Here is a 24,008-nt window from a genome sequence, read left to right on the forward strand (position 1 = left end):
ATGCAAATTAGGTTTTATTTAAAGAAATATGCACAAATTTGCATACATTTCTAGTACAAAAATCTGAACCGGATTTTTTTATTTTTCATATTAGTCAGATGTTTTTACAGAAGGATTTTTTAGTATCTCTTTTTGTCACTCAACCAGGAAGCAATATATTTCTATAAAAGAAACACATAATAGTGTCTTTTGGATGTTTTCTTTCCAGTAGTCTTTATGAACACTTTATGAAAAGCCAAAAAACCCAAAATCAACAGGTGCATCTAAAAACATTCTTTTTGCCTGGAGTGTCTCCCTTTAAAACAACTAACAGTGAATATAAATTAATACTAAAAAGACTCTTACAGCGCTCTTCTGGTGTTTTTGATTACTGGCAGCAGTCTCATCAGTGCTTCATCAGATCTTTTGTATTTCTGCAGTTCAAACTTCTCTTGAGTCTCTTCTGACATCTGGAGCAAAAACATCAGAGCTGACCACTGAGCAGAAGAGAGATTCTGCTCCGAAGGTTTTCCAGAGCCCAGATTCTTCTGGATTTCCTCTGCAAAGTCATCTTTCAGTTCATTCAGGCAGTGGAACAGATTGATTTTCCTCTCGTTTGATTCCTCCACCTTTATTTTCTTGTGGATATAGTCAGCAGTGTTTTTGGTGTCCTCTGTTTTGAGCTTCAGTCCTGGCAGTAGTTCCTTCAGGTATCTCTGGTTGGACTCCAATGAAAGACCCAGGAGGAATCGGAGGAAGAGGTCCAGGTGTCCATTCTCACTTTGTAAAGCCTCATTGACTGCAGCTTTATGAAGTTTAAGCAGTGGCTTTGTGGACAGGATACATGTTAGTTTTTTCCAGGATTTAAGAAAAGGGTTTGCTTTCTTGTTTCTGTTATTAAAAAACACATAGAGAGCAGCAAGTAATTCCTGGATGCTGAGATGTATGAAGCTGTAAACGTTTCTCACTGACATAGATTTTTCCTCCTGAAACATCCGGGTGCATAACCCAGAGTACACAGAACCTTCAATGGTATCTAGTCCACACTCCTCAAGATCTTCTTTGTAGAAAATCAGATTACCTTTCTGTAGTTGTTTAAAGGCCAGTTTCCCAAGCTTCAGAATAATATCATCAAAAGACATGACTTTAGGATTAGTTTCAGCATCATCGCAATATTTTGTTTCCATCTGTTGTTTCTGACAAAGTAAAAAGTTTGTGTACATCTCTGTGAGGGTTGTAGGTGTTTTGTCATTGCTCTCTTGAACCAGTAGAGGCTGAAGAATAGTGAGAGAGATCCAGCAGAAGATCGGGATGTGACACATGATGTACAGACTTCTGAATTTTCTGATGTGACGGATGATGTTTTCAGCAACCTCAGGACTGCTGTTTCTGATGAAGTACTCCTCTTTCTGCTCATCATTGAATCCTCGTACCTCTGTCACCTGGTCAATGTATTCTCGGGGTATCAGACTGGCTGCTGCTGGTCTGGATGTGATCCAGATGAGAGCAGAGGGAACCAGATGTCTCTTGATTAGGGCTGTAACTATCTTACTCACTGTTGTTTTCTTATTAACATCTGTAAAACTGTCACCCTGTTTAAAGCTCAAAGGGAAGCGACATTCATCCAGCCCATCAAAAATGAACATGACCTTATTGCCATCTTCAGGAAGAGATGTCAGCCCTTTAAAGCCACTAAAGCAGTATGTGTTAAGCAATCCCATGAGACTGTACTCCTCTGTAATCAAATTCAGTTTACAGAATGGGAGTAGAAAAATGAAGACTATATCTTGATTTTCTTTTCCTTTAGCCCAGTCAAGGATGAATTTATTTACAGAGACAGTTTTTCCCACTCCTGCAATCCCCACTGTCAACACTTTTCTGTTTTGTCGACCCATATGGTCTTTGAACATGTCTTTAAACTGGATCGGCGTGTCCTTGGCAGGCGGTCGGTTGTGTTTTGATTCAATCTGTCTCACCTCGTGTTCATTCATTCTTCCTCCAGTCTGATCCTCCACCACATATAAATCTGTATAAATATCATCCAGGTATTTATTTTCACCCGTCTGTGAATTACCAACCAATATCCGCTCACATTCCTGCTTTAACTTGTCCTTCGAGGTCTTTGTGTAATCATCATGAGTAGCTCCACTGTACTCTGCAGCTGAGCCTTTGAGAAAATGGAAAAGTCAGTTAAGTGTAAGTTATTGGTTTTTAATAAAATAATGATTATAAAATCTTTATGTAGACTCTGACATGGTCTGCGCTCTGCAATCTTTATGTTTGAACTACTCTACGATGCATCACTGAGGCTCGCTGACATGTCACAACACCAAACAAATATCTAGCATTTTAAATATCTGGATTGGTCAGCTGACTCATCATCAAATGGTGTCAGGTGTCGCGACAAGCTACAGCCAATGAAAAAGCAAGGCATGGGTTGAGGTCAGCGGAAGAAAAACATCAGCAGCAACACGGCTTTAAGGATAGATTGGACAAGAAATTAACAAAAAATGTTCAGAACAAATCATCATGCAACAGATCACCAATATTTAATTTGGAATGTAATATGCAAAATGACAATACAATATGTAAAATGGCAATGCATTTCTGTATTTACAATTACATTTTCCAATAGATTTGTGCGACGTTTGGTGCAAAATGAAAATGAAATTACATAATTTTTATTTGCCATTTCATACACTAGTTTTGTAAAATGAATACTACTTTTAATGCTTTATAAGAGTAGCTGCACTTTTGCCTCCACGTTCATAGACACAATATATTTATTTCTGCAGGAATTTCAGTCTGACTAAAATTTATACAAAATATGCACATTAAATAGCATATATAATGTTATTCACTAATAACACCAAATGCATCAATGAACTAATTCATCATATTAATTACTGTTAAATCAGATATGTAAATGGGGAGAAGGACCCTCTTCTTTAGCAGCTACACAATAAATGTTCATAAATTAAATGTTTACCTTGTTTTTCTCTGTTATTCTCTGCTGTCTCTGAGCATTTGAGTTTATCTGACATAAATACAGAAAGAGAGAAATAAACAAGATACAGAATAATAATAATTTAGATTATTATGCTATAGTATTCTATAGCACTAAAATTGTGCTAAATCATGTATCCCATTAAATTCACTAGGACATAACATCACCAGTCTTTACTCAAATGCTAGTATTGGTGATGTCAGTGTACCGTTTCCTGCAGCATGTGAGCTGTAGATGAAGTTAACTGTTCCAGTGAAGGTGCTTCCAGTGAGTACAGGAGCATTTAAACTTGCACCTGTTTCAGCTTTCACTTCAACAACATTGGCTCCAGGCTGAGCACTGCTGCTTATCTGGACTGGAGATTTATCAGCTGAAAGAGAGAGAAAGATTAATGATTCTTACAAAGATTTACATACTTTACAACTTTTATATAACTTACATACTTTTGGTAGCACTTTAGAATACTGTTTCTTTCTTACTGCATAACTAATAATGAATTGTTGAAGAACTAACTGGTGATTATTCATTAACACTTAACTCACTTCTTTTAACTACTTAGGAAGATGTGTTAAAGGTGCTGTAGGGAACTTTTGTAAAAAAAAAAATTTTTACATATTAAACTTGTCATTATGTCCTGACAGTAGAATATGAGACAGATAATCTGTGAAAAAAATCAAGCTCCTCTGGCTCCTCCCAGTGGTCCTATTGTCATTTGCAGTTACGGACCGCTCCCGGTAAGAAACAACCAATCAGAGCTGCGGTCCGTAACTTTGTTTGTGTTCAAAATGTAGAAAAATTAACATAATTAGCGAATATACCATGAATCCATTATCCAAACCGTGTTTTTAGCTTCTCCTGAATCACTAGGGTGCACCTATAATAAGTGTTTATATTCAGACTATTTTAGATTGCTTCGGGGGTACCGCGGCAGAGTAACCCAGTACCTTTGTGATTCTTCATAGACATAAACAGAGAGAAGTAGCTCCGGCTACTCCAGTTCTGTTTATTAACCGCTAGAGCGTCAAAAGTTCCCTACTGCAGCTTTAACTAATCAGTATGTAATAAAATGTTATGATTGTGTTAAGTAACAGTTAGCTAATCAATAACTAATATATTCTGTCATACCTCCTGAAGAACTACTATTATTTATCTAATGGGTAAAGGTTCAACAAAAATAACTATGAAGTAACTACTAATGAACAGTTATACACAACTAGATAAAAAGTTTGTCAAGACAAACTTTAAGTTGGCTTGAGAAAGCCTGACCAGAAAGTTTGAAAAGTTTAGAAAGTTTGAAAATGTGAAAAGTTTAAAAAGATTTAAAAGTTTAAGAAGTTTAAAAAAGACAGTGCTTAACATATTGCTAGCATTACAAGCAAGTGACTACCATGTCATTAGCATGATTAGCAAAGTTGCTAGCATGATTAGCAAGCAGAGGTGGGTAGTAACGAGTTACATTTACTTCGTTACATTTACTTGAGTAATTTTTCGGGGTAACTAATACTTTTCGGAGTATATTTAAAGATGGGTACTTTATACTCTTACTTGAGTAAATTTTTTGGGAAAAATCTGTACTTTTACTTCGTTACTGTGGGCGACCCTCCTCTCGTTACTTTATCTTAATGCAATAAATGTTATAAATGCTTCAGTTTATTCCAAACGCGCCGTCTACTTTTCTCTGGGCAATGAGCGATGCCCATTCGTGGGTATACACTTTAAGGCGGGCATACACGGTGCGATTTTTGCTGTCGTACGAGTTCGCATGCGATTGTTTTCAATATTATAACGAAGAACGCGTATTCTTGTATGGTCGCGGCTCGTATCATTTGCGATGAATTACGAGCCGAGCAGAGTGGCTTACGAGCACTTCCCGACCTCCCGATCATTTTTAAACATGTCTAAAAAGTTTGTGAGCTATCGGTTTGAATTCGTGCCATTTGTGCTGTTGAACGAGCCGATTTGTTGATTTATCTGAAGTTGACCAATCACGAACTAGGAAAACCACAGAAGAAGAAAGACGAAGATGGCAGCTGAAGTCTGACAGGAACAGCGAGCGCTGTATGATGTTTCTAGCAACGTATTCCAATGCCTTTTTAGTTCTCTCTCGCTCTCTCTCTCACACACGCATATGTAGTTTACAGGGACTCTCCATAGACGTAACGGTATTCTATACTGTATATCCCCATACACTACTTCTATCCATCACGAAAAATGCATGTTTAAAATTTCTATTAAAAACCGTATAGCATTTTTTAAAGCCATTTGGTTTACGAGAGCACAGTAATTGTCCTCATAAACCATGTTTACATTTTAATACCCATTTCAGATATTTATAAACTATATAGGCCTACAAGAACACACACACAGGGTAACCAAACGTCCCGGTTTCCTATTGCTGAAAAATAACCTGTACGTGCAGGAAACAGTCAAGGCTCATATCAATATTTTATTTGCAGTTGAGTATGAGAGAGGGAGAGCAGTTATATTAGGCGCGTTCCCCTTGAGGCACCCCTGCATGCACAGAATGATCACCTGTATGACATCAAAGTACCACGAGAGCGATTCGAATGCATTGGATATGTGTGCTCTCATATTGCTCTCGCGGTAATGTCATACAGTGATCCTTCTGTGCGTGCAGCGCTGCTTCAAGTCGAGCGCGTCTATCAACTTCGTGCGATTGCTTCTGGAATTCGCAGGTTGTAAAATCGTGTCGTAGCCTATATCATGTCGTCCGTACGATTTTCAGATAAACTCACTCGTGCCGTTTGCGTTGACATACGATCTTCGACCATCCGAATTCGCACCGTGTACGCCCGCCTTTACCTGTGTATTTGCCGGAATGGCAGTGTGAAAGGGGCTTATGTGTGCCTCCTCAGCCTATACCACATTATCATTAATTCAGTTTCTGTGTGTAAGGCAAGTACTGAGGGAAAGTGAAAATACAGGTAATTAATAGTAATTAATAAAGAATTATCAAATAATTCTGCAAGACTTATTTAGAACCTGAAACAGTATTCTAAAGTAAAAATATTGTGAACCCATTAGTAATTAATAAAGAATTATCAGATAATTCCACAGGAATCACTGAGAACCTAAAACAGTATTCTAAAGTGAACATATCAGTAAATAATAATTTGACTCATCAAAACTTTAAATCAAACTTGCACTCTAAAAAGAACATTTCTTAATATAGCTTATTTTATTCCATTGTAACATGTATACTGCCCACATTTAAACTAAATTAACAAACATTTTATAATCAAAAGTTAAACATTTAGAAGCAAACAAAATACATATTTTATTTCCATTTAAGTCTAATGAGTAGACAGTAACAATATTGCAACTGTTGTAGCACGTTGTACTTGTGCTTTTATTCTAGTAATTTTTAAAATGAATAGGCCTACTTATAATTTTACTTGAGTAATATTTTATTGGGGTATCTGTATTTTTACTCAAGTACTTGATTTGTGGGCCACAGCCTGATTATTATAGTGACTATTTGTGTATAACTATTCATTAGTAGTTACTTCATAGTTATTTTTCTTGAACCTTAATGTAGCATCTATAAGTGCTGCAATTATAAATCAAAATGTTGGACCAGTATCAGAAGGTTCTAGTTTGGCTCAAAGAGGAAAAGGTAAAGTTCAATGATACACAGAGTCAAGGCTGCAGTGCAATTGTGAATTGTATTACATATAGAACAACAAGTATTTACAAAATGTACACGTGCACATAGGAAGTATCCAGTTCAAATTGATTAATAAAAATACAACAATTCAGCATTTGGTAAAGCATAATAAAAAAAGGTGCATAAAGCCACAGCAGTTCACAACACACAGCCCTCAAGACAGGCAGAGTCCAAGGAGTCCATAATGAAACAGTTCATAAGCTCAGTATTGATGTATAGAGAATCCCCAAAAGGTGTGTGCAAATGTCTCTGAGGGTGTGTGTGGAGGTGTATCACAGCTGCAGCACCTCCTACCACGCCGATAGATGAATGCATCCCAAAGCATCAGTTTTTGGGCCTAGTGGCTCGCCATCAATGCACAGAACCTGGCCTGTACAAAACGGGACCAATTAATACATCACTCTGGTTCCAAGCATCTCAACTATTAATCACCATAACCATAATACAATAAAGTCATCATATTATCATAATCTCAATTAATTTGTTCCATGTACATTCAAATTAAATACTGCATATAGCAATATAAATAATTTAACAATCAACAAGAGTACTCTTATAAACTCTTTCCACACTAAACTTCATTGGAATCTGGGGAAAACTCCCAAAGATGGTAAGTTCAGCATTCGCTGTATCCCCATCCTCAAAGAAATCAACTTGGTCAGTACGGTTGCGACTCTGGCTACGAGTATGGGGTTTTTGAGAAATAAGATCTTCTGAGAAATCCTCTGTTACCGGAGCTGATAAGAAGCCACAGGGCAAGAGCAGATCACGATGGAGCATACGGGTAGGTCCCTCCCTAGTCTCTGGTCTGACAATGTAAACTGGAAGATCCCATGCACGTTTTACAACCACATACACCTCTTGTTCCCACTTATCTTCGAGCTTGTGTTTTCCTCGGATTCTAACATTCCGAACAAGGACTCTGTCCCCAACATCCAAGCTTGCAGGTTTTACACATTGATTGAACCAACTTTTGTTCCTTTTAGCTGACTTCTGAGAATTCTGGCATGTAAGCTTATAGCTCTCCTCGAGACGTGATCTTAAATCCTTCACATACTGGGAGTGCGAGGGAGATGGAGAGTTACATACTGGCAAGTCAACCGGGAGTCGTGGGGATCGTCCAAACAGAAGTTCATAAGGTGTGAACCCGGTTACCTCATTCCGCGTACAGTTATACGCATGGACAAGAGGTTTAACGTACTCCCTCCACTTAGCCTTCTGCTTGTTCTCGAGAGTTCCCAGCATGTTTAACAGTGTCCGGTTAAAGCGCTCAACAGGGTTGCCCCTGGGATGTTATGGAGTGGTCCGAGTTTTCTTGATGCCGGCTACATCTTAGAGCTCTTTAATCAGCTTAGACTCAAAGTCTGTACCTTGGTCAGAATGTAAACGTTCTGGAATGCGACTGGTTTTAATATTTACTAAAGGAGCTGCCTTATCAGGAGGAGTCTTACGTCTTATACAACGACCACAGGTCTTAATAAAGTTCTCGACATTAGTAGCCATTTTTGGGCAAAAGAATCGCTGCCGCAACAAATCCAGAGTTCGCTCTATACCCATGTGCTGCATGTCACTATGGAGATTCTTCAACACTACAGACTGCAACACTGGAGGCAGAACAAGCTGAAGGGTAAGTTTATCTTCGTCCTGTCTTCACCTGTATAAAACTCCATCTTCCAGCTCCAATCGATTCCACTCCCGTAACAACAATGGAAGCTCAGGAAGTTCCTCTTTGACAGTGGAAGAAACCTTTTCCCCTGTCTCAAGCTGGTAAATGACTTCTCGAATTGCTGGGTCAGCACACTGCTCTTCTCTTAAGTCAGCATGGTTCAAAGGAGAAATGACAGGAAGGCCATGTGACTCTTCCTCAGAAAAACAGTTAGGAATAATATTAGCATGGACAGAAAAAGACTCAACTAAGGTCACATCAGATTGAGTATAATCAGCAGGATGGCATGATCTAACTAGGCTGCTCTGACATATAGCGACCACGATGTCGGGGTCAATTTCAACAGCTTCACCAGGGTCACACAGTTGCTCTGCTAGGCGGTTCACAAGGTCCCATTCTTCACAGCTTGAAGCCTTATCGGACACTTCATTGTAACGTCTAGACAAAGCATCGGCATCAAAGTTGTGTCTGCCAGCTCTATACTGCATCTTGAAGGAATAAGTTGATAATGCAGCTAGCCACCGGTGACTTGTGGCATCCAATTTTGCTGAGGTCAAAACGTACGTAAGAGGATTGTTGTCTGTAACAACTGAAAAGTTAGCACCATAAAGATATTCATGGAATTTCTCTGTAACACTCCATTTTAAGGCCAGAAACTCAAGTTTGTGTGCCGGATATCGAGACTCACTCTGAGATAGGCCTCGGCTGGCTTAAGCAATTACCCGGAGTTGATCGTCCTGTTCCTGGTATAGAACGGCTCCCAATCCAATTATGCTAGCATCGGTGTGAAGGATGTAGGGCAACTTCGGATTGGCGAACCCAAGGACAGGAGCAGATGTTAGCTTAGAAATTATTATGTCAAAAGCAGCCTGACAATCAGGCGTCCATCTCTCCCCAAAGGACTGCTTTGGATCCAAGAACTTTCCAGCAGGTTTTTTATCTTTGATAGACTGACGAAGGGGTGCATAGCCTCTCGTAAGGACATTAAGTGGTTTTACTATGGTGGCGTAATTTTTTATGAACCTCCGATACTATCCTGCAAATCCTAGAAAAGACCGTAGTTCTTTAAGATTTAGGGGGACTGGCCAGGATTTGAGAGCAGACATTTTTCCAGGGTCCGTTTCAACCCCCTTCTCAGATACAACATGTCCAAAGTAACGTACACTAGACTGGAAAAATTTACATTTTTCAGGAGACAACTTCAAACCAAATTCCTTCAGGCGGGTAAGTACTCTGAATAGGTGCTTCTCATGCTCCTCTAAGGTGTCAAAGAAAATAATGATGTCATCTAGAAATACAAGGACTTCCTTGATATTCAGATCACCCATAAACTTCTACATAAGTCTCTGGAATGTACTTGGAGCATTCGTAACACCTTGCGGCATCCGATTCCATTCCCAGAACCCCAACGGTGTCACAAACGCAGTTTTAGCCTTATCAGCTTCATTCATTTGAATCTGGTAATATCCAGATTTTAGATCCAGAACCGTAAACCATCTGGAGCCTGTTAATGCTGAAAACGACTCTTCAAGGTTCGGCAGGGCATAGGCGTCTTTCACAGTTTGTCAATTTAATTCATCACCATTCCACTTCCGGACCACCACAATTGGGGAGGCAAATGATGACTCAGACTCCCGGATGATGTCAGCTCCAAGCAGATCCCGCAAATGGCTTCGAACAGCTTCAATGTCATGGGGATGGATCGGCCTAGCTCGAAGCTTGAAAGAGGTTTCATGGTGGAGCTTGATATGGTGTTTTACCTGGTCCATACAGCCGAAATCAAGATCATGGTGAGAAAACACTTCAGGCATTTGGTTGAGCTTAGATGTTACTCGCTCCTTCCATTCAGGTGGGATAACCGATTCACCAAAATTTAACTCCAAAGTGCTTCTTTGAGAACATTCTTGAACTAGAACCTTATAGGGAGCATGAGTTGGGAATGTGATGACACAACTCTAGACACATAGCCCGCCAGGGAGGGGGGATATAAGATGTTCAATCACAGCCCATTGAACTGTAGTTGGACTGTGTATTCTGGCAGAGCCTTCTAGAACAATGGTTTGACCAGAAGGGATCAGTAATGATGTCTGACTCAACAACTTCACGGATCCTACTCGACCCAGCTGGCTTTGTTGGTGCTTCAATTGTAGGAGCTTTAAGACTGCACAGTACCCTTGAGCCGTAGGTTAAAAATTAGAGATATCACTGCTGGTATATCGCTCAAATAAAGGCTCCAGAGTATTGATGCCAATAAGCACCATTGAAAAACCCTCAGGATGACCATCGGGTACAATCAAGGCAAGAATCTGTACATCAAATTCCTCTCCCAAGAACTCTTTATGAAAGCCTATGGTCATCTATACATACCCCATGTATGGTACTGACTGACCGGCGGCACCTTCTACCTGGAGTAAGTCGTAAAGCAGCTTCATAGGGTGATCGCTGAGACTCTGATTGTACAAAGAGACTGGAATCGTGGTGACATGTGAACCTGTATCCAAAAGGCAAGGGTAGTTCTGTCCAGCAATTTGGACAACTGCAGAACATTTTGAACCCACCAAGCCCTTTGGAAGTTGTATGGTTACATTCTTTATCTTAGACTGTGACAATTCTGCATACTTGACAATCTTTTTTTCCTTTGGACAGATTTGGTCCCCTCTGGCCCCTGTCTGTCCCACAACAAGGACCGAACTTAGTTTAAATGGATGGAGTTGGAAGCGTTTTGTTGGTTGCTATTGAACTGTTCTTTTAACGAGCAACCAGGGTAGAATTTGGTTCATTCTCACACTGGGGACGGATGTGACCATCCTCACCACACCAAAAGCAATAATCAGGTTTTGCCGGAGTAAGTGGGGAGCGACAAGGCTGCTGATTAGTGGCCCTGGCATGTGGCTTACTATAGGTGGAAGTCTTAAGAATAAGGCTGGTCCTTGACGGCCTGGCCGTTAGCATGGCAAACTGTCGCTGGACGTCAGCTAATTGTTGAGCCAGTTGCTGGGTGATGTTAACCAATGCGGTAACTGCAGTCCCATCTTCAAGGTTAACACGAGCAAACTGGGCATGAGATGTAGCTTTCTGTCGTGTAGACCCCAGATATTGCTTCATTCGCTGAGCTTTTGCTGCCTCTCGGTCCTCTTCAGTGCGCAAGAGGAGCAGCAGTTCAGCAAAAGTGGGTAGACATGTCTTCTTTTGTTTTAGCTGGAGCTCAGCAATCAAAGAATTGTCCCAGCATCCACGACAAAACTGGTTCAACAAATGCCGATTTACTTCAGACCCTATGACTCCATCCCTTTTCATGGCAGAATTCAGGACAACCTGGAGCCGTTGGAGGTAGGCAGATGGTTTCTTGCCGGTATCCTGAAATGTGTCCATGAATCTAGCAAACAGTTTGTCCCCATCTTGAACAGTAGCATATGCAGAGTCAAGAGTGTCTAGATACACTACAGGTAACATGCTGGTACTCAATTGCTTCATCATGTCTGCTGCTGGAGGAAGGAGGCTCTCCACTATCCTCCTAAAGTGATGGAGGTCGGACACAGATGGATCCTTCACCAAAAGTTCTACTCCCAACCGCCAGGTGTCATAGTCAGCCTCATGAGTGGGTCTGGGAAACCGACCTGAGAATACTCTGAGCCTCTGATGATGTACTGCACTCTCCTCATTCTTCACAATGTACTCTACTATGTAGCGCTGAACCTCAGGTGGATGGACATCAATGCTGGAAGTTGAATGTCTCATACCTGGCTGCCTAGGATTAGCTGGGTCACTGCAGGGCTCAGCGACAGACCTGGGAGCAGCAGTGTCCACAAGGGGAACAGGAATGGCTGATGGAGACTGAGTTGATTGCTTCACTGATGGCTATGGCAGCGTAGGCGACCCAGTTACTGACGGATCTTCCACATGAGGCGCAGGGCAGAGCTCAGAAACCGAAAGTACAATCTGAGACATTTGTTGTTTTGAGTACTTCTGTGTAGTCAACCCCAGTTAATTTGGCTAAATTCTTCAAATCAGACAAATACAACATAGTTTTAGCTTTAGCAAGGTGATCTGTACAAACAGAAGATAACTCCAAAATACAACATGTATGTGTCTTTTTAGACGAGACCCATGTGTATGGCAAAATGGGACGCAACGATTCCAAAGCTGCACCGGTAGTAAATTCAACCACAAGCACACCATCATACTCCGATTCGGTCTCAGAAATTTCCTCAATTTTATCGACTGACCAATATTGGCTTAAAAGCTCAATAACTTCATTACTTCCTGGTCCAGTTATGCCCTCCAACAACACAGCTTTTGGTATTTTAATACCACGTTTCAAAAACACATCCATTATTTTTACTGAACTGCAATATAACCCAAATCAATAACTCCAATGCACATTAAACTTACCAATTCCTCCTGGCCGGCTCGCCAAAGTTATGTAGCATCTATAAGTGCATAAATTAAAATGTTGGACCAGTATCAGAAGGTTCTAGTTTGGCTCAAAGAGGAAAAGGTAAAGTTCAATGATACACAGAGTCAAGGCTGCAGTGCAATTGTGAATTGTATTACATATAGAACAACAAGTATTTACAATATTTACACGTGCACATAGGAAGTATCCAGTTCAAATTGATTAATGAACATACAACAATTCAGCATTTGGTAAAGCATAATAAAAAAAGGTGCAAAAAGCCACAGCAGTTCACAACACACAGCCCTCAAGACAGGCAGAGTCCAAGGGGTCCATAATGGAACAGTTCACAAGCTCAGTATTGATGTATAGAGAATCCCCAAAAGGTGTGTTCAAATGTCTTTGAGGGTGTGTGGCAGGTGTATCAATTAACAGCTGCAGCACCTCCTACCACGCCAATAGATGAATGCATCCCAAAGCATCAGTTTTTGGGCCTAGTGGCTCGCCATCAATGCGCAGAACCTGGCCTGTACAAAACGGGACCAATTAATACATCACTCTGGTTCCAAGCATCTAAACTGTTAATCACCATAACCATAATACAATAAAGTCATCATATCATCCTAATCTCAATTAATGTGTTCCATGTACATTCTTCAAATTAAATACTGCATATAGCAATATAAATAATTTAACAATCAACAAGATTACTCTTATAAATAGACAACATCAATACATATAATCAAAATGCATTTCAGAATCAAAAAGGGTAGTTGACAACTTCGTAATGCAACAATATTAAGCTTAATGTATAACGCAGTTAAATAGGCACTATATATATATATATATATATATATATATATATATATATATATACAGTCAGACTCAGTATAATTAAAGTACAGCCAGCACTAGCACCTGCTATCAGATCCATATACACATACAATACACATAAAGGTTGACATACATAATTTAAACCAGGAGTTAAATTAATAAAATCTTTTACCGACTAAACGCCCACCTGCAGCAGCTCAACACACCATCTCCCGCACACACACACTAAACAACAGCGCGTGGCCATATTTAAAGGGAAATGACACAACACTCAGTTTCAAGTCTTGCGACACTTCGCGAAAATCTCGTGACACTTCGCGAAAAATAGAACAATGAGTCAGGGAGTTTTGCAAAGCCAACACACATACAAAATACAGAGGAGAGTTTACATTTGAGATCTTACAGAGATGACAAGGGCCATGAATCAATCTGATTAGCCTTCTCTAAAAACACACATGACATGGCCTTAGAAAATATTTCATAAAATTCACAGTTTTACAGATTCGATTATGAAATTTTTTATGAAGTTTTGGAAGACTTGTGGCCTTAGCTACACTGTGTTTTCAAACTCATATCCTACATCAACAATTTTAAAAATACATTTAAAAAATATTTTTTTAATATTTTTATTTTTGTTTTTATGTTTGAGCTTTATATATGTCTGTTATCATAACAGTTTGAGTGATTCTGATTCCTGAACAGTAAACTTTGTCAGCTTTGTGAACAAAGGTTGATTATGTATCTAGTCAGAAAGAATCACGAGCAGAAACCTTTTTATTTTGGGTTTGTCATTTCTGTCTACATGCCAAAAAAGGGGGGTTACTAGTAAGGGGTTAACACAATCATAAAATTATATTACATACTGATTAGTTAACACATTTTCCTTAGTAGTTTACAGTAGTGAGTTAAGTGTTAATGAATAATCACCAGTTAGTTCTTCAATAGAACTGATCAATCACCAGTTAGTTCTTCAATAGAACTGATCAGTTTTGCAGTATTCTGTGTTACAATACTTTGTATTTGTGATTGTAATGTTGCATTGATGAAACTAAATTATTTCACCTACTGGTCAAGCATAATTTGTATCAGAATGTAAAAATGTATTGTATCACAGTATAAACCATTTTAATCAAGCTTGTAAACTGGGTTCTATTAAATGTATTAAGTATTTAAGACATGCTGCTGTTGGGCTATGTCCTGTAATTGCTGTTCTATTTCCTCTTGTTTCTATGTACAGTACAAGCAGTGACAGTTATTTAACCTGTTTCTCTTTTGAATGATCTCCAGCAGAATCAGATGTCTTCATATTGCCCTCAGCCTGAGCTGTGTGTGTGTGTGTGTGTGTGTGTGTGAGAGAGAGAGAGATAGACAAGTTCACTCACTGGGAAACACAAATCACACAAACACTTCAGCAGAGCACAGAGGAAAGTGTAAGTCAAAGAGTTACACTGCTAAACAGTGACACGTTACAGCTCGTATTACAGTCACAGTTAGTTAAATGTCACCTTGCTTGTGTTCTTTCTCCAGCTGCTCAGCTAAGTCATTCATTCCCATATTCTTCAGGATGCCGACCGTGATCTTCACAGCTTCTTCTGGTCCAAAACACGCCACCAGTTTATCCACTGTTTTTAACCGGTCTGTATCCTCCATTTCAGATGTTGATATACACTTATGTTTCTTTAAGTGCCACTGAAACTTCTTTAGATCATCTTTGACCAATTCCTCCAGCGACTTCAGAAGCAGTTCTTCAACAAACGCCATCATCTTTCAACCTTTCTCAGCTGCAGGACAAGAAAAAAAGATATGAAATAGTTTCACTTTTAACATGTGGACCTAAATGATCAAGTGATTTTTTGAATATTAAATTAATTTATGATCAGACTCACAAAAACTCATCTGATAATAAGCTAGTGATTCCTCACACAAGAGTCACAAACAAACACTGACACACAAAAGCAGACACACATACAGTAGGAGGACAAGCTAAATGGGCTTTGCCGGTGCTGCGGCATTAACTGAATTCAGTCGTGTGTTAAAATAATTCGCTTAACTACAGCCAGGTGGCGCAAAGGGACTGACTGTAATAATAAAATGACGGTTTGTAAACTAAGATGAAAGGACATGTAAAACATCAATAGCATTATATTATAACATTTTAACATCCTTAAAATCCATTATAAAATTTAAAGTAAGAGTTCATTTAAAAAAGTGGGATAGTCTTAGGCTACAGTAAAAATGTAAAAGAAAGACCTTTACACAAAGTCTTACTGCATGCTATTGTCATTAAACAGTCATTACTAGGTATATATATATATATATATATATATATATATATATATAAAACAAACCAGAATAAAAACATAAAATGTTCTAATCCGTGTGTGCGTTCCTATAAAAAAAAAAATATATATATATATATATATATATATATATATATATATATATATATATATATATCTCAGAGTTTCCGCTAGAAAAAAATTTCCTTTTACGGACATTTTGATGATATGCCGGTCAAGTATCGCCTCTTAATTAGTCAAGGTGAGGAAAACTGGAGGCAGGCTATGTAACGTAAAAAATGACATAATCAGGCCGCCGAATGCAACATGTTTATTAGCCTAACTTTCAAATAGACGGAAAAAAAAACATTTTCTACTATGGTTCATTTCTTCATTCGGATCTATTTGCGATCCATTCCATTCTAAACAAACAAAGCATATGTTTCGTCCTTGTTTCATTATAGATTAAGATAATAATTCATAAATGCACGCATAATTATCAGTGAACTTGATAAAAGTTGCAGATATGTTTTACATGCATGCACAAACAAATGCCTTTCAACTTATGTGTGCAAAATTCAGAATGAAATGAATGTGCAGCAATTTGTACAAATAGAGATTCTAGATCTACTATACATGTTGTAGCCATTAAATAAGCTTATTTAGTTTAATATTTGTTAAAATATTATAATGTTATTTTTTAATTTATGTTGATTATGAAAAGTGAACCGCACGAGTAAGATAAGATGCGCAATATCGAGAGACATGGAGCGGGTCAGACATGATTTTGACCACTTAATTAAGTTTTGTTTAGTAGAAATACTTTTTTGAAGTGAATTTCGTTTTGTATAAATTGTATCTTAATTTTAATAATTTTTTTTATCAACCAATTGCCTGGATTTAATACATAAGAAGCAAATATAGCAGACGACAGGCCTAATCATGCAGGCGCCCTCGCGGCCACTTGCATTGCTAGTGAACTGGAGTGCATCTCATCCTAATTTAACGAAACTCAGCGTAGGCCTCACAGACATGAAATATATCTTAAGAAAGCTTGTAATGTCTTTTTAACAATTTAAAACGAATTTTTTTTTTTACCTATGCTAATTACACATTAAATTCAGGTAGGCTACTGAGTCGCTGTCCTCAGTGCCCAGAAAAGCGCTGAAACGGAGATGAAAGGGGAACCCGTTTTAATTTATTTATTTATTTATTTTTTGGCTTATTTTAACTGGCCCATCCAGTTTTCTGGAGGCCCACCTACAATCAAAATCCTGGCGCCGCTAGTGCTTCGCAGCGGTCTGATATCAAGAAATAACAGACCGCATTCCACATTGGAATTCAACCAAGCCATGTAATAATGTTTAATAACTTTCAAACGAGCCTGTTCCTTCATAACATAGCCAAAGTTCGGTGTATTTTTGCTTTATACATTTTAGGCTTATTCTCAAATTCAGATTGTGTTGGGGGGGGCGGGATTATTAGGCAATTTTATTCGGACAATTTGACCGGAGAGATTTAATTTTGTCGGACATTTCATTTTTTTTTCGGCCAATGTCCGGCAATTACCGGACAACGGAAACCCTGATATATATATATATATATATATATATATATATATATATATATATATATATATATATATATATATGTATGTATTGGAACACACACATACTAGTATAAAAACGCATTAAATTGCTTAAATTATTTCTATAAGTTAAAGTAGCCAACCTTAAAAATGTGTTGTCATGACTTTTTCATCATATTTTTTTTTACAGTCTGATAACGAGCTGTATTCATTTTCCATTTTTTATTATTATTTTTGTTTTAGTTTATTGAAAATAAATTGGTTAAAATAGAAGCAGACACGTCTAAATAAAAACAACCAGAGAAATATAGTTAGGTTTTATTATTTTTATATTTTTACATGATCTTTTTTCCCTTGTTCCAGTACCGAAAGCAGAACCGATAGCGTCAGATCTTACTGATTCGGTCTTTCATAAATTAGCCACCGGGGCCAGTTTAATACCGGGTTTTGGTACACATCCCTACTTATACCTGACTTATATTTTTTCCTCTCACAAACTCTGATTTATTTTTTAGCGTGTTTAAAAAAATAAAAAAATAAAAAAACATGCAGCAAACAGAGAATAGGTGATGAATCTGTTAAAATGCAACTATAGACGACTTATTTATTATTTCCTCTGACAAACTTAATTAATTTTTTTGCGTGTTTAAAAAATAAAAAATGCAGCAAAGGAAAAAGGCGATTAATCCCTTAAAATTTTATACTTCAGAGCAGAGCCTGGGCCTAATATAGGCTATCCAGGTGGGTTTTTTTTTCATTGCAATATTTAAAAATGTTTGATATAAAGGTTGCTGTCCCATTTTATACACAAATTGTCAATTTAAAAAAATCTAATTATATTGTTAGTTCTAATTATATTATTAACAAGTTCATTTAGACTGCCCTGTGATATTTTATCCTTTTTACTTATAAACTCCTTGAGAATTTAAAGTTAGTTTAAGAGTATTTAAATTCAAGTTTAAAAATAGGTTTTAACTGCTAAATACCATCGACCATACTGCATGTGAATAAATAAAATACATACTTTTCAGAACATTTCATTATTCATAAAATGCATAACATTTATGGTGTTGTATTCGCCTCTGTTTGATTTAGTAAAGTCAAACCGCAGACAGTGAAGCTGCATCACTGAGCGCGAGTCCCGTGCGCTGTGAGGCGGGAACAGAGGACTCCGCTTGGTCTTAAAGCCTTCCGCAAATGTCCACGATCACAAATAACAATTATTTTCATAAAATAATGATTAATTATTAATTGATGATTTGTTATTATTATTATGGGCTTGTGGAAATAATAATATGGGCTGCGAGAATATAATGAATACTAAGAGTAGTGCTGCTGAGTACAGGCATGTTTCAGCCCAGTAACACACCGTTCCTCACAGCCAAAACACAGACCGAATTCTGTTCAGCTGGAGGGGGTTGGGTTTTTGGGGGTAGTTATGTCGCTTTGGATAAAAGCGTCAGCTAAATGAATAAATGTACCACTCAGTTCTCCCGTAGTTCAGAGTGGCTCAACCCTCACCCACACGAATCACTTTAGCAATAATGCATTCAATCAAATGTAATCTTACAGTGCTACTACATTATCAGTAGGCTATTTGATTTTGAAATCTTGAAGAAATTAATCGATCTGTTTAGATTAAATAACTGACAAAAAAATTTACTGTTATTTTCCTCACAAACAAAATTTGCACAGCTGATTATTAACAAAAGGCTAGTATTAACAAAAAAAAAATTAATAATAAAAAATAATATATAAGAAAAAATAATAATAAAATAAAGTAAAGGTCTTTCCAGCATTAAGGTAATAACATCACAGTTTTTTATCATCTTGTCTCAGTTATACATTTAAAACTATATTAAAACTTGTATTGAAAAATTTCTTTGTCATTTGAATATTGATTTTAAAATCGATTTAAATCATAAATCAGTTTTTTTTTTTTTTTGGGGGGGGGGGGGGGGGGGGGGGCATATGCTATCCCCCAGCACTAAAAGCAAGTAAAAAAGGCTCCCTTTAAAATCACTTATGTTGTCAGTTAATGAAGCTCTTTTTTTACATTGTGTGTATTTTGTTGATTATAATGAGAGAACTTGAGTTTAATCGTGAGGATGGTTTATTAATCCATCCATTCTTTAGAGTTTCAAAGATTTAATCGTGCAGGTTTAATTTGATTCGTTTCTTGTTTTAGGCTAATTAGGCATGAATAATGGGAACAAAATTATACAGTGCTTCATGTTTAAACATGCAACAATTTCTTAATCAGTTTACAGACAAATGTCTTTTTCCCCAATAAGTTAAAGGACAGGTAACGAATAACAAAAATGCATGTTGTTTTAAAGGAAAAAATATATTTATTATTGAAAATATAAATTAAAATATAGGCATAATATATGAAAATATTGACATTTTGCATATTAATCCATGTAGCCTACCCCCCTAAAATAGGCTACCACTTTTAATGCTCCGATGCAAAGTAAACCACAATTTCTTTTGAATAATATAACGCATAATCAATATAGTATAAATAATACTGCACACCTTTTAAATGTGTCAAATCTAAAATATGGTTTAATACCATGTAGCTTAGAGAAAATGTAAGCACAGGCTCAGACACAGGCTTGACATTTATCCTGCTTGAATTCGTTCTAAGAAATGCACATAACTTCATAAGTAGCCTACTAAACTTTCATCTGTGGATATTAAATATTAAATATTTGAACTACAGTGTTTTTCTTTCAATTTCCCTGACTGAAGCCATCAAATCTAACACGTCAGTGAGGCAAAACTGACGTCTATTAGCAAAAATGTGCTTTGATGCACTTGTTTGATAACTTGTGGATAAAGCGCCACTCAATGGTCAAAGGCTGTCAACGGCGGTACGTGCGGCGGTAAAAAGGGCCTTTTGCATTTCTACTTAGTGTACATCAACAAGCTCGAGGAGAGGTAGTCAGATGTGAAAGCTGAGATCTGACAGAATATATTGCTGTGGACAGACTGAATTATTCACATGATATAAATGAATGAGTTAAAGCTTGTGAGATAAAATGTGTCTACATTTGATTAGAGGACTGAGATACAGTTGAGTTGAGAGACCTGTGAAGTGTCGGAATTGTGAGTTGTGTGTCCTCAAAAGACCCACACATAATGTATCTGTCTTAACACTGAGTAAAATGATTGGTGACAAACACAGACATATAGAGATAAACAGAGGCACACAGACTACACTGAAATATACTGTTAGGAGAAGAACAGATAGACTGAAGAAGTTCCTCTGAACTAAGAGCAGTATTAGCTCTATACTCAGACTAGGTGATCTTAACCGTGCCTGAGCACATCTAAAAGTCTAGCTGATTTGACTAGAGTGATATCGCTATACCGTGCCTTAATAATCCTCTGATATGTGCAGCATAGTTTAATGGAAATCACTGTGCTGCTTAAGTGCTAAATCTTTCAGACAGTCTATTAGCGAAAGCATTTCTTCAAAACATAAAGAAGCATGTAAATGACGTGTGCACTGTCCTGGAACATTAACAGCAATATGAGTGCAGACCAGCGGGGCCAGTCGAGCTCAGGCTTGGTACAAGGCCTTGTGTGATACACCCTGTGCCCGGGACTCAAGAAATTGACAGATGCGATCTCTGTAACCATTTAATCTCATGAGATGCACATGTTCCTGCTCATCCATCATTCTCTGAAACAGAATCTCAGTCCAACTCCTGTTTATCTTGAGTACCTATAGAGTAGTACTGCATCCTTCATATCTCCAAAAAATCTTTAGTTTTATTATATTCATAAGAGAAAAATAGTCTGTGCCGATTTTTTTTGGAAAAACACAAGCCGCTGGAGGCGTGACGTGTGGGCGGAGCTAAAGAGTTACGAGCGCGAGTAGGCTTTTGCATTGAGAGCGTTAAGAAGTTGTGACATTACCGTGAGGAAAAAAAAAACATCATCCAAAACAAACCATGGCTAACAGTCAGATTCAGCCGTTTATTTATGATCCAGAATCAGATCCCGAGGCTGAAACTGAACGAGAGCAGCAGCAGCAACGACTACAACAGCGTCTCTATGTGGTATGCATTGAAACTGTATATATTTGCTTATGTTACCCCTCTCTCCTGGGTCCTTTCTGACTCTCCTCGCACTCGCTCCGAGCGGGGCTCGAACCCGGGTCTCCGGCATGGGAGGCAGATGCACTAATAAGGAGGCTGCACTACTTACCTGCACAGCACTACTCGCTGGCCTCCGTTACACATAGCGGTTTTGGAAAATGACTAAGTAACAATTTATGTCGTCTTTTTTTTTCTTTAAAGGTGTACAAGGTTTACTTGATGTGCTTACGCGCTGATAGCTAAGTTAACAACACAGAGATATATTAAGCAGTTTTACTCACCGCCTGCGGTTCCAACACACGATCGTGACCCTTTTTCGTTGGAATTGCATCATTCTTAAGAAATAAACGATACGCAAATCTGGCGTCAAACTGGGCCTTGTTTGTAAAACAAGCATCTTCGGAATGCAGGGAACAAACCAAAACACTTGCACAACTCTGTCGATGCTCTTTAAAAATAAACTCCGTCCACTGGTCCCTTAATGTTTTTTTCTTTTTGTAATCTGTGCAGGGTTGTCTTGCCCTCGCAACCAAAAACACATTTCTTTTGTGACATTTCGGTCTCTCGCTCTGATCAGTGAATGTCTCTGCTCTGCTATACGGGAGCGCGTGCCTAAGTGCCCTTAGGACCCATAAAAGGAAATTCCGCTCCATCTAACGTCACACAGACCCATACTGAAAAAAAACGTTCCGAAACTTGTGACAAACCGGAAGGTTTCAAACGTACAACTTAATTTTTGAAACTTTGTCCATGTTTAGCATGGGAATCCAACTCTTTAACAGTATAAAAAACTCCATGTATGCATGAAATAGCATTTCACCCCCCCCCCTCCCTTTAAATTAAATACTGTTATTAATCCCTTTCATTTACAAATTATATGCAAACTAGTTTGATTCAATATTAAAACAATGTCAAACTAAAGTTTAAAGTGCATTATCACTTTAAGAGTATATACTTGCTCTCTCGCTGTGGAGCGCTTTTCCCGCTCAGTTCACTTCCTTCTGAGCTGAGAGAATTTTGTCTCGTGGTTTGTCGAGGCATTAAATGGTGTTTAATCAAGAGATCACAAAATTCATATTTTCAACATATTTACCCATTTATGCAGGTATGTTGTAGTTTTGAGTGCTATCTTTGTTATTCATTTCATGTTATTGTTATTTTTGTTTTATGCTAGTTTATGCTAAGCAGATTAACTCCATGTATATTCTTTTGTGAAATTGCTCGCTCAGTTCACTTCCTTCTGAGCTGAGAGAAGTTTGTCTCGTGGTTTGTCGAGGCATTAAATGGTGTTTAATCAAGAGATCACAAAATTCATATTTTCAACATATTTCCCCATTTATGCAGAAAATAAAGCCAGTGGTAAGCAGAGAGAGTTCTGAAGTTTCTTTATTGGCTGACATCAACAACGCAGAGTGGATTCCCCTTTACTGGGACCCGTTACAATGGTTCCGTGACCTTTTAAGGATTCATCTGAAGATTGATGTCTGTTCGTTCTCCATGGGAAGCTGCAGTGACTGGTTTTAGTTTTATTTTCCTCAAGGACTGAAGGACTATTTTATATGATGGTTGATGATTTTTTTCTACAAAGACATGTCACCAATTTGAATTCAAACTTTCAACCAATTAATTTGCCGAAAAGCTAATTACTGTTATCAATTTATGCTGTTCAGAACAGTATTTTTGTTTATTTGTTATACTAAAGTTGAAATTACTTGACTGTTACAGTGTGGAAATATGGCAGAGCGTTTTAGTAGTTTTACTGATGTGGTGAATGACAATGTGACATTTGACCAAAGAAGCCAATTTGGTAGGGGAAGGGCTCTTTTAAGTATACAATCTGAACCTAGGACACCAGGGGTCTACTACCAGGGCTTTTGATACACCCGTTCTATGAAATATGAAAATGAAATCTTCTTACCACAGTTGTTTGATGAACTTGTGAAAAACTGGAGCGAGAGAGAGGAGAGGAGAAAAGAACAGTGATAATTTCGAATGAAAACGCTACGAAAAACCACAACTTGACCCCAAATAACTAGTTAATTATAGACTGATCTCGAATATCTCTTTACTCTCCAAGATACTAGAAAAGGTGGTATCCCCACAAGTATATTCCTTCTTAAAGAAAAATGGGATCCATGAGGATTTCCAGTCAGGATTTAGACTGTATCATAGTACTGAGACTGCTCTCCTTAGAGTTACAAATTATCTGCTCTTATCATCTGATCGAGGGTGTATCTCTCTATTAGTGCTATTGGATCTTAGTGCTGCATTCGACACTATTGACCACAACAATCTTTTGCACAGACTTGAACACTTTGTTGGCATTAATGGAAGTGCATTAGCATGGTTTGAATCTTACTTAAATGACAGCCATCAATTTGTAGCAGTGAATGAAGAGGAATCATATCGAACACAAGTGCAGTATGGAGTACCTCAAGGCTCAGTACAAAGGCCATTACTCT

General features: G+C 38.0%; 1 protein-coding gene across 6 annotated transcripts in view; it reads right to left on the minus strand.

Annotated features, from left to right (window-relative positions):
• LOC127966948 (NACHT, LRR and PYD domains-containing protein 3-like) overlaps positions 1 to 24,008 on the minus strand; it is a 75,581-nt gene that overhangs the window by 47,565 nt on the left and 4,008 nt on the right. For all 6 annotated transcript variants that reach the window (XM_052568290.1, XM_052568288.1, XM_052568289.1 and 3 more), the window contains exons 2-5: positions 15,076 to 15,351; positions 3,195 to 3,356; positions 2,969 to 3,016; positions 346 to 2,146 (exon numbers count right to left, since the gene is read on the minus strand). In XM_052568290.1, coding sequence (XP_052424250.1) covers positions 346 to 2,146; positions 2,969 to 3,016; positions 3,195 to 3,356; positions 15,076 to 15,334 — 2,270 coding nt within the window. In that variant the 5' untranslated portion in view covers positions 15,335 to 15,351. The remainder of the gene's footprint in view (positions 1 to 345; positions 2,147 to 2,968; positions 3,017 to 3,194; positions 3,357 to 15,075; positions 15,352 to 24,008) is intronic.

Source organism: Carassius gibelio, chromosome A4 (assembly GCF_023724105.1).
Source record: "Carassius gibelio isolate Cgi1373 ecotype wild population from Czech Republic chromosome A4, carGib1.2-hapl.c, whole genome shotgun sequence".
NCBI lineage: Eukaryota > Metazoa > Chordata > Actinopteri > Cypriniformes > Cyprinidae > Carassius > Carassius gibelio.